The sequence below is a fragment of the Phytophthora sojae genome, assembly GCF_000149755.1.
Source record: "Phytophthora sojae unplaced genomic scaffold PHYSOscaffold_12, whole genome shotgun sequence".
NCBI classification, from domain to species: domain Eukaryota; phylum Oomycota; class Peronosporomycetes; order Peronosporales; family Peronosporaceae; genus Phytophthora; species Phytophthora sojae.
Window position 1 is genome coordinate 1,955,590 of NW_009258126.1, and position 11,582 is coordinate 1,967,171.

At 59.5% G+C, this 11,582-nt stretch overlaps 2 protein-coding genes across 2 annotated transcripts; both read left to right on the forward strand.

Moving 5' to 3' along the window:
* Positions 1-446: 446 nt before the first annotated feature.
* On the forward strand, positions 447-786 carry PHYSODRAFT_529045 (hypothetical protein; the record flags this gene model as incomplete). The annotated part of the gene is made up of 2 exons (XM_009539041.1): positions 447-596; positions 622-786. Coding segments are annotated over 2 exons (315 nt in total), but the record flags the coding sequence as incomplete, so codon positions are not given.
* Positions 787-10,441: 9,655 nt separating this feature from the next.
* PHYSODRAFT_250107 (hypothetical protein) lies at positions 10,442-11,332 on the forward strand (the record flags this gene model as incomplete). The annotated part of the gene is made up of 1 exon (XM_009539042.1): positions 10,442-11,332. One exon carries the CDS (start codon positions 10,442-10,444, stop codon positions 11,330-11,332), a length of 891 nt encoding a protein of 296 aa, XP_009537337.1.
* Positions 11,333-11,582: the final 250 nt, after the last annotated feature.

Sequence of the window (11,582 nt, forward strand, 5' to 3'; positions counted from 1 at the left end):
CGCGGTACGGGCGCTACGGTCGGCAGCCGACAGGAGGGAGACATGGACGCCTTTCCGAGGGTTTCCGCCGGTATGGTTCGTCTCGGTGGGTGTGTCAGAACGTAACTAGAGCAGTGCAACCCGGCGTTGCCGCCTCCGAGCCCGTCTTGCTATCGCCAGGGCCGGAAACCGCGGTACGGGCGCTACGGTCGGCAGCCGACAGGAGGGAGACATGGACGCCTTTCCGAGGGTTTCCGCCGGTATGGTTCGTCTCGGTGGGTGTGTCAGAACGTAACTAGAGCAGTGCAACCCGGCGTTGCCGCCTCCGAGCCCGTCTTGCTATCGCCAGGGCCGGAAACCGCGGTACGGGCGCTACGGTCGGCAGCCGACAGGAGGGAGACATGGACGCCTTTCCGAGGGTTTCCGCCGGTATGGTTCGTCTCGGTGGGTGTGTCAGAACGTAACTAGAGCAGTGCAACCCGGCGTTGCCGTCTCCGAGCCCGTCTTGCTATCGCCAGGGCCGGAAACCGCGGTACGGGCGCTACGGTCGGCAGCCGACAGGAGAGAGACATGGACGCCTTTCCGAGGGTTTCCGCCGGTATGGTTCGTCTCGGTGGGTGTGTCAGAACGTAACTAGAGCAGTGCAACCCGGCGTTGCCGCCTCCGAGCCCGTCTTGCTATCGCCAGGGCCGGAAACCGCGGTACGGGCGCTACGGTCGGCAGCCGACAGGGAGGGAGACATGGACGCCTTTCCGAGGGTTTCCGCCGGTATGGTTCGTCTCGGTGGGTGTGTCAGAACGTAACTAGAGCAGTGCAACCCGGCGTTGCCGCCTCCGAGCCCGTCTTGCTATCGCCAGGGCCGGAAACCGCGGTACGGGCGCTACGGTCGGCAGCCGACAGGAGGGAGACATGGACGCCTTTCCGAGGGTTTCCGCCGGTATGGTTCGTCTCGGTGGGTGTGTCAGAACGTAACTAGAGCAGTGCAACCCGGCGTTGCCGCCTCCGAGCCCGTCTTGCTATCGCCAGGGCCGGAAACCGCGGTACGGGCGCTACGGTCGGCAGCCGACAGGAGGGAGACATGGACGCCTTTCCGAGGGTTTCCGCCGGTATGGTTCGTCTCGGTGGGTGTGTCAGAACGTAACTAGAGCAGCGCAACCCGGCGTTGCCGCCTCCGAGCCCGTCTTGCTATCGCCAGGGCCGGAAACCGCGGTACGGGCGCTACGGTCGGCAGCCGACAGGAGGGAGACATGGACGCCTTTCCGAGGGTTTCCGCCGGTATGGTTCGTCTCGGTGGGTGTGTCAGAACGTAACTAGAGCAGTGCAACCCGGCGTTGCCGCCTCCGAGCCCGTCTTGCTATCGCCAGGGCCGGAAACCGCGGTACGGGCGCTACGGTCGGCAGCCGACAGGAGGGAGACATGGACGCCTTTCCGAGGGTTTCCGCCGGTATGGTTCGTCTCGGTGGGTGTGTCAGAACGTAACTAGAGCAGTGCAACCCGGCGTTGCCGCCTCCGAGCCCGTCTTGCTATCGCCAGGGCCGGAAACCGCGGTACGGGCGCTACGGTCGGCAGCCGACAGGAGGGAGACATGGACGCCTTTCCGAGGGTTTCCGCCGGTATGGTTCGTCTCGGTGGGTGTGTCAGAACGTAACTAGAGCAGTGCAACCCGGCGTTGCCGCCTCCGAGCCCGTCTTGCTATCGCCAGGGCCGGAAACCGCGGTACGGGCGCTACGGTCGGCAGCCGACAGGAGGGAGACATGGAGGCCTTTCCGAGGGTTTCCGCCGGTATGGTTCGTCTCGGTGGGTGTGTCAGAACGTAACTAGAGCAGCGCAACCCGGCGTTGCCGTCTCCGAGCCCGTCTTGCTATCGCCAGGGCCGGAAACCGCGGTACGGGCGCTACGGTCGGCAGCCGACAGGAGAGAGACATGGACGCCTTTCCGAAGGTTTCCACCGGTATGGTTCGTCTCGGTGGGTGTGTCAGAACGTAACTAGAGCAGTGCAACCCGGCGTTGCCGTCTCCGAGCCCCTCTTGCTATCGCCAGGGCCGGAAACCGCGGTACGGGCGCTACGGTCGGCAGCCGACAGGAGGGAGACATGGACGCCTTTCCGAGGGTTTCCGCCGGTATGGTTCGTCTCGGTGGGTGTGTCAGAACGTAACTAGAGCAGTGCAACCCGGCGTTGCCGCCTCCGAGCCCCTCTTGCTATCGCCAGGGCCGGAAACCGCGGTACGGGCGCTACGGTCGGCAGCCGACAGGAGGGAGACATGGACGCCTTTCCGAGGGTTTCCGCCGGTATGGTTCGTCTCGGTGGGTGTGTCAGAACGTAACTAGAGCAGCGCAACCCGGCGTTGCCGCCTCCGAGCCCGTCTTGCTATCGCCAGGGCCGGAAACCGCGGTACGGGCGCTACGGTCGGCAGCCGACAGGAGGGAGACATGGACGCCTTTCCGAGGGTTTCCACCGGTATGGTTCGTCTCGGTGGGTGTGTCAGAACGTAACTAGAGCAGTGCAACCCGGCGTTGCCGCCTCCGAGCCCGTCTTGCTATCGCTAGGGCCGGAAACCGCGGTACGGGCGCTACGGTCGGCAGCCGACAGGAGGGAGACATGGACGCCTTTCCGAGGGTTTCCGCCGGTATGGTTCGTCTCGGTGGGTGTGTCAGAACGTAACTAGAGCAGCGCAACCCGGCGTTGCCGTCTCCGAGCCCGTCTTGCTATCGCCAGGGCCGGAAACCGCGGTACGGGCGCTACGGTCGGCAGCCGACAGGAGGGAGACATGGACGCCTTTCCGAGGGTTTCCGCCGGTATGGTTCGTCTCGGTGGGTGTGTCAGAACGTAACTAGAGCAGTGCAACCCGGCGTTGCCGTCTCCGAGCCCGTCTTGCTATCGCCAGGGCCGGAAACCGCGGTACGGGCGCTACGGTCGGCAGCCGACAGGAGGGAGACATGGACGCCTTTCCGAGGGTTTCCGCCGGTATGGTTCGTCTCGGTGGGTGTGTCAGAACGTAACTAGAGCAGTGCAACCCGGCGTTGCCGCCTCCGAGCCCGTCTTGCTATCGCCAGGGCCGGAAACCGCGGTACGGGCGCTACGGTCGGCAGCCGACAGGAGGGAGACATGGACGCCTTTCCGAGGGTTTCCGCCGGTATGGTTCGTCTCGGTGGGTGTGTCAGAACGTAACTAGAGCAGTGCAACCCGGCGTTGCCGCCTCCGAGCCCGTCTTGCTATCGCCAGGGCCGGAAACCGCGGTACGGGCGCTACGGTCGGCAGCCGACAGGAGAGAGACATGGACGCCTTTCCGAAGGTTTCCGCCGGTATGGTTCGTCTCGGTGGGTGTGTCAGAACGTAACTAGAGCAGTGCAACCCGGCGTTGCCGCCTCCGAGCCCGTCTTGCTATCGCCAGGGCCGGAAACCGCGGTACGGGCGCTACGGTCGGCAGCCGACAGGAGGGAGACATGGACGCCTTTCCGAGGGTTTCCGCCGGTATGGTTCGTCTCGGTGGGTGTGTCAGAACGTAACTAGAGCAGCGCAACCCGGCGTTGCCGCCTCCGAGCCCGTCTTGCTATCGCCAGGGCCGGAAACCGCGGTACGGGCGCTACGGTCGGCAGCCGACAGGAGGGAGACATGGACGCCTTTCCGAGGGTTTCCGCCTGTATGGTTCGTCTCGGTGGGTGTGTCAGAACGTAACTAGAGCAGTGCAACCCGGCGTTGCCGCCTCCGAGCCCGTCTTGCTATCGCCAGGGCCGGAAACCGCGGTACGGGCGCTACGGTCGGCAGCCGACAGGAGAGAGACATGGACGCCTTTCCGAGGGTTTCCGCCGGTATGGTTCGTCTCGGTGGGTGTGTCAGAACGTAACTAGAGCAGTGCAACCCGGCGTTGCCGCCTCCGAGCCCCTCTTGCTATCGCCAGGGCCGGAAACCGCGGTACGGGCGCTACGGTCGGCAGCCGACAGGAGGGAGACATGGACGCCTTTCCGAGGGTTTCCGCCGGTATGGTTCGTCTCGGTGGGTGTGTCAGAACGTAACTAGAGCAGTGCAACCCGGCGTTGCCGCCTCCGAGCCCCTCTTGCTATCGCCAGGGCCGGAAACCGCGGTACGGGCGCTACGGTCGGCAGCCGACAGGAGGGAGACATGGACGCCTTTCCGAGGGTTTCCGCCGGTATGGTTCGTCTCGGTGGGTGTGTCAGAACGTAACTAGAGCAGTGCAACCCGGCGTTGCCGCCTCCGAGCCCCTCTTGCTATCGCCAGGGCCGGAAACCGCGGTACGGGCGCTACGGTCGGCAGCCGACAGGAGGGAGACATGGACGCCTTTCCGAGGGTTTCCGCCGGTATGGTTCGTCTCGGTGGGTGTGTCAGAACGTAACTAGAGCAGCGCAACCCGGCGTTGCCGCCTCCGAGCCCCTCTTGCTATCGCCAGGGCCGGAAACCGCGGTACGGGCGCTACGGTCGGCAGCCGACAGGAGGGAGACATGGACGCCTTTCTGAGGGTTTCCGCCGGTATGGTTCGTCTCGGTGGGTGTGTCAGAACGTAACTAGAGCAGCGCAACCCGGCGTTGCCGCCTCCGAGCCCGTCTTGCTATCGCCAGGGCCGGAAACCGCGGTACGGGCGCTACGGTCGGCAGCCGACAGGAGGGAGACATGGACGCCTTTCCGAGGGTTTCCGCCGGTATGGTTCGTCTCGATGGGTGTGTCAGAACGTAACTAGAGCAGCGCAACCCGGCGTTGCCGCCTCCGAGCCCCTCTTGCTATCGCCAGGGCCGGAAACCGCGGTACGGGCGCTACGGTCGGCAGCCGACAGGAGGGAGACATGGACGCCTTTCCGAGGGTTTCCGCCGGTATGGTTCGTCTCGGTGGGTGTGTCAGAACGTAACTAGAGCAGTGCAACCCGGCGTTGCCGCCTCCGAGCCCGTCTTGCTATCGCCAGGGCCGGAAACCGCGGTACGGGCGCTACGGTCGGCAGCCGACAGGAGGGAGACATGGACGCCTTTCCGAGGGTTTCCGCCGGTATGGTTCGTCTCGGTGGGTGTGTCAGAACGTAACTAGAGCAGTGCAACCCGGCGTTGCCGCCTCCGAGCCCGTCTTGCTATCGCCAGGGCCGGAAACCGCGGTACGGGCGCTACGGTCGGCAGCCGACAGGAGGGAGACATGGACGCCTTTCCGAGGGTTTCCGCCGGTATGGTTCGTCTCGGTGGGTGTGTCAGAACGTAACTAGAGCAGCGCAACCCGGCGTTGCCGCCTCCGAGCCCGTCTTGCTATCGCCAGGGCCGGAAACCGCGGTACGGGCGCTACGGTCGGCAGCCGACAGGAGGGAGACATGGACGCCTTTCCGAGGGTTTCCGCCGGTATGGTTCGTCTCGGTGGGTGTGTCAGAACGTAACTAGAGCAGTGCAACCCGGCGTTGCTGTCTCCGAGCCCCTCTTGCTATCGCCAGGGCCGGAAACCGCGGTACGGGCGCTACGGTCGGCAGCCGACAGGAGGGAGACATGGACGCCTTTCCGAGGGTTTCCGCCGGTATGGTTCGTCTCGGTGGGTGTGTCAGAACGTAACTAGAGCAGCGCAACCCGGCGTTGCCGCCTCCGAGCCCCTCTTGCTATCGCCAGGGCCGGAAACCGCGGTACGGGCGCTACGGTCGGCAGCCGACAGGAGGGAGACATGGACGCCTTTCCGAGGGTTTCCACCGGTATGGTTCGTCTCGGTGGGTGTGTCAGAACGTAACTAGAGCAGCGCAACCCGACGTTGCCGCCTCCGAGCCCGTCTTGCTATCGCCAGGGCCGGAAACCGCGGTACGGGCGCTACGGTCGGCAGCCGACAGGAGGGAGACATGGACGCCTTTCTGAGAGTTTCCGCCGGTATGGTTCGTCTCGGTGGGTGTGTCAGAACGTAACTAGAGCAGCGCAACCCGGCGTTGCCGCCTCCGAGCCCGTCTTGCTATCGCCAGGGCCGGAAACCGCGGTACGGGCGCTACGGTCGGCAGCCGACAGGAGGGAGACATGGACGCCTTTCCGAGGGTTTCCGCCGGTATGGTTCGTCTCGGTGGGTGTGTCAGAACGTAACTAGAGCAGCGCAACCCGGCGTTGCCGCCTCCGAGCCCCTCTTGCTATCGCCAGGGCCGGAAACCGCGGTACGGGCGCTACGGTCGGCAGCCGACAGGAGGGAGACATGGACGCCTTTCCGAGGGTTTCCGCCGGTATGGTTCGTCTCGGTGGGTGTTCAGAACGTAACTAGAGCAGCGCAACCCGGCGTTGCCGTCTCCGAGCCCGTCTTGCTATCGCCAGGGCCGGAAACCGCGGTACGGGCGCTACGGTCGGCAGCCGACAGGAGGGAGACATGGACGCCTTTCCGAGGGTTTCCACCGGTATGGTTCGTCTCGGTGGGTGTGTCAGAACGTAACTAGAGCAGCGCAACCCGGCGTTGCCGCCTCCGAGCCCCTCTTGCTATCGCCAGGGCCGGAAACCGCGGTACGGGCGCTACGGTCGGCAGCCGACAGGAGGGAGACATGGACGCCTTTCCGAGGGTTTCCGCCGGTATGGTTCGTCTCGGTGGGTGTGTCAGAACGTAACTAGAGCAGCGCAACCCGGCGTTGCCGCCTCCGAGCCCCTCTTGCTATCGCCAGGGCCGGAAACCGCGGTACGGGCGCTACGGTCGGCAGCCGACAGGAGGGAGACATGGACGCCTTTCCGAGGGTTTCCGCCGGTATGGTTCGTCTCGGTGGGTGTGTCAGAACGTAACTAGAGCAGTGCAACCCGGCGTTGCCGTCTCCGAGCCCGTCTTGCTATCGCCAGGGCAAGGAAGACACATTCGACGCAATGTGGGGTAGTTATTGGTTCTCCTGCATGGACCTCTTGTGGGGATATTACCAGGTTAAACTTCGTGAATCTGACATTCCATTTACTGCTTTTTCGACGCCCGATGGGCTGTTTGAGTATCTTGTCACCCCTATGGGTTTGAGCGGTAGTCCTGGCACTTTCAACCGGTTGTTACAGCGGGTGTTTTGCGACCTACGCGATGTCATGCGCATCTACTTTGATGACATCTATGTTTTCACTTAAGACACAGATGTTCGGACGCATGCCGAAGCGTTGGACAGAGTACTCCAACGCTGTCAAGAGCAGCAGCTGTGTGTCAAGATGTCCAAGTGCCAGTTTTGTGTCGAAGAGATCCCTTGTCTTGGTGATTTTGTGGGCCGCAACGGTGTTCGAATGGACCCTGACAAAGTGCGTGTGATTCGCGAGTGGCCGATTCCACGGACAAAGAAGCAAATGGAAAGCTTCTTGGGTACTACGGTCTATGTCTCGCGCTTTTGCGGCGACTTCGCGCAAGTCGCAGGACCATTGCATGAAAGTACTAAGGGTTTGCGCCCAAAGGAAACGCTGCATTTGTCTGAGCACCAGTTGGAATGTTTTCATGAACTCAAGCGCCGTCTCTCCACCCCTCCCGTGTTGCAACTTCCTGATTTCGAAAAACCGTTCGGTATTCGTATGGATGCCTCGAACTTTGCCATAGGCGGAGTCTTGTTTCAAAACGAGGGAGGGCTCGAGCATCCGATCGCATTCACTGGTCGTACAATGAAACCAGCGGCGCTAAACTACCCAGTGCGCGAACAGGAATTGCTGGCTATTATGCATGCGCTTCGAGTGTGGAGAGTCTACCTGCTCGATCGGCCATTTACGGTGGAGACAGACCACAAGAGTATTGAGACTATATTGACGCAGAAGACAACAAACCGTCGTGTGGCTCACTGGTTTAATGAACTAGCCGAGTTCCAACCACAGTTCAAATGGATTCCAGGCGACAGTAACCAAGTGTCGGATGCAGTGTCTCGAAACCCACTCTTTGAGCACAAAGCCGCTCAGGTTAGTCTCAGTGAGCTCATTGAAGCGGCTGGAAACCGTCAAATTGTAGCTAGCGTCCAAACGACCAGTGCAACTGTAACGCACTCGGCCAAACAACTGTACTCTACAGACCGAAGAGTTCAGGAGCTGTTGCAGAGTATCGCTAGTGGTAAAGAGGTACCACGCTACTCTGTGAAGAATGGACTGCTGTATTACCAAACGAGAGATGATGAAAATGCTCGACTGGTAATTCCGGACAATGAAGATCTGAAGAACCGTGTTAATTGTGAAAACCACGATGTGGTCACGGCAGGTCACCCCGGATACGTCAAGACATACTTAGGCGTCCAGAAGAAATATTACTGGCCCAAGATGTCGAAGTACATTCAGCGTTATGTGAACACGTGCAGGCTTTGTCAGCGAAACAAGGCACGCCAAACGAAGCCGCCGGGACTACTTCAACCGTTGGAGATTCCAGGTGGCAGATGGATTGATGTGACGATGGACTTCATGGTTGCACTACCGAAGACGGCAGCTGGAAAAGACGCCATTATGGTTATTGTGAACCGGTTGACGAAACGTGCTAAGTTCATTGCCACGAACACGGCGGCGACAGCAGAAGAGACTGCTGCGCTATTCATGGCCAATTATGTGAAAGACCATGGAATGCCGAAGTCGATCGTCTCAGACCGTGACTCGAAATTCACATCAAAGTTCTGGCAGGAGGTGATTAAGACATTAGAGACGACTCATAACTTGTCGTCCACCTTCCGCCCGCAAACGGATGGTCAGACCGAGCGTACTAATCGGTTTATTGAAGACTATCTACGAGGTGTCGTCAACCCATTCCAGAATGATTGGGATGAATACCTACATCTCGCCGAATTCGCGTACAACAGACGTGTCCATTCCTCGATCGGTTTGTCACTGTTTGAGGCTGATCTGGGTTATGTGCCCTATATGCCAGATGAGGTGGCTGGGGACCCAGAGTTTGAGCAGTTGCAGAAGTCAGCACAAGATTTCCTGCTCAAGCAAGACGCAATTTTGAAATTGGCACAAGACGCGATGAGTGAGGCGCAAACTCGAATGAAGTCGTATTATGACAAGAACAGACTTGCTCAAGACTTCAAACCCGGGAATATGGTACTTTTGGATGGACGGAACTTGGACATTCGTCACAAGGGGTTTGCACAGGCGAAGAAACTTGCGCCAAGATTTATTGGTCCATACCCGGTCGTGAAGCAAGTTCATCATGACTCCAACGAGCTGAAGTTGTCAAAGGGGCTCAAGTTGCATCCCGTTTTCCACACTTCGTTGCTCAAGCCGTATCGCAGCGACGAATCACGCAGCCAAATTGTTAACAAGGTGATCTTGAATGATGGCTCAGAGGGACAACTTGTACGTGAAGTCATCGGCCACCGTCGCAGGAAGAAGAAGCTCCAGTATCGGATTTGGTGGCTTGGTGAACCCCGAGAAGACGCTACATGGGAACTCGTAGAGAACCTGAATCAGATTCCAGGGCTCATTGACCGGTAATGGGACTCCAAGAAGAAGCAAAGTGCAGCTTCGAAGTAGTGGGGCCTTCTTGGAAGGGAGGTCATGTTACGTGAACGTCCGTCTGCCAATGAGATGGCAGAGGACTCCCACGTCAAGTGCTGCTGCACAGCACTTCAGTTTACGCTAGACAGCGTAATACGGGGATGCATGGTTTATATTCATTATATGCTATCCTATTGGCTGGTGTCAAAAGTAAACTTGATTATGGGACGCGTAAACATGGACATTCGCGCGACCTCATTGGCTGTAAATCCTTGAGATGTGCAACAATCAAGTTTTCCAGCCGGACTTTTGATTATGGGACGCAAGTCACAAATTTTGCAAAGCTACGAATAGGATTAGTAGTTTTTCATTGGTAGATAAGGATTGATCTAGGATTTGAAATTGATAGACTTTAGGATGGGACCTGGATACTTGTTTGCGTGTCCTGGTCGCCAAGAACTACTGGTTGCGCGGCGGCGGCGCGCCGACGCTAAACTAACGGATCAATCAATCACTTTTCAACTTTCCAACTTCCTCTCAAGTGTTCTTCGAGCGCTCGCCACTGCGCTCATCAAGCTTCGGGTCTTCGCATCGGCTTGTGTCACACGTGAGGGCCCTAACAAAAGTCAGATCCAACAAGAGTCAAATGGTTGGAGCTCTCACAATGAGTCGGAGATGCCGATTACACCGACCGTGAGCTGGAGATTTCGTTTCAGTCCATTGTTGTCGGAGTACATTTCCAGTTTGCACCCAAGAACGCTCTAACTGGTGCCTCTGGCTTGGATCGGGTTGAAGTCGATCCACTGGTGGCTATCGCTATTACGAGCTCGGCGGCTAGTGACCCGACCCTAGTGATGCAAATGGAGTCACTTGACAAAACGCGCGTGATTTCTCGCTTGAAGGTGCTTCTAGGCAGTATCAGAACTATAAAGGTGATGCATAATGTCCACCGCGCGGCCTTCTGGCTGCATTGCAACGGACTGCAGGACGTGAAGCTGGCAAATTGCGTCGACTTGCAGCTGCTGTACGAAAATGCTGTGCGGACATCCTCCAAATTGTGACGCACTATTTCTCAGAGCCGTCGAAAAATTTATCGCAGAACATGCACTCGTTCAAGGCCAGATTGAAGCCCGCGGAGGCCGCGAACTGGATGCACTCGCCTCTGTCTGGAAGGCTGTTGCAGTCGCTAGCTCAAACAGCTAAACTTTACGCCCAGTGCTACGCTGAAATACCGCCTGAAACCTCGTTGAGAGATTCTTGTGCATCGATGACGAGTTCACGGTGGCAGTATGCGATCCAAAACCGTGGACGCAAGGCGATATGGTTCGACCCCGATGCGGACAACAAGGCACGTAGTCTGGAATGCCTCGTTTCACATACAAGCAATATACAGGAGAACGGCGCAGCATCACGGGTAGAGCTTTCGTCACTGGGGCTGCAGTGTGCGTTGGACCTGCTCCTCGACCTCCTTCCGAGCGAATACGAGGACGCCATCCTCGCCATCGACAACTACCGCACCAAACTCGTCGACGTGTGCCTCGACGTCGGTCGAGTCCCCTACGTCTACACGGGCAAGAAGCAGCGCGTCGTGCTCAGCAAGCACGGCGCCACCGTCGCCAAGGACACGATCGACGAGATCCTGAGCAACCTCGGCGGCGAAATGCGCATCGGAGACGACAACCGCGCCGGCATCGGCCGACAGCTGCACCGCATCTCCGTCATGCGCAGCAAGACGGACGAGGTGTACGGCCTGCCGATGCGCGTGGGCCGAGCGCTGCGCAACGCGACGTGCGTGCTGACGGACCAGCAGCAGCACGAACCGGATCGACAGCAACACGGAAGTTGGCAGCGAGGCCAGGCGGAGGAACAGCAGCAGCGTTGGGACCGGCTGCTGCGGCTGGAGCGCGAGATGGCTGCACTGCGGGGCGAGCTGATTGGGGCGGCGCGTGATCCGCCGCAGCACCGTGATCGACAGGACCGTGCGGACGACTAGGGCGCTGGCTGGAACCAGTGTCGCTGGGGATGACTGCGGGGTGATAACGTCGGAGTCGGCCGACGTAGAAGGTGGGATGTAGGCGGGTAGCAGACGGTAGTTGAAGAGTATAAGCCTCGCCCAGCACCTTCGTAACCTTGAATGGTCCAATAAATCGTGGTGCGAACTTTGGTCTTCGGTGCAAATTCTGCTCTGATTTATCTTTAGCTGGTCTCTCCCTAATGCTACCATCTTGCTTACCCTCCTACAA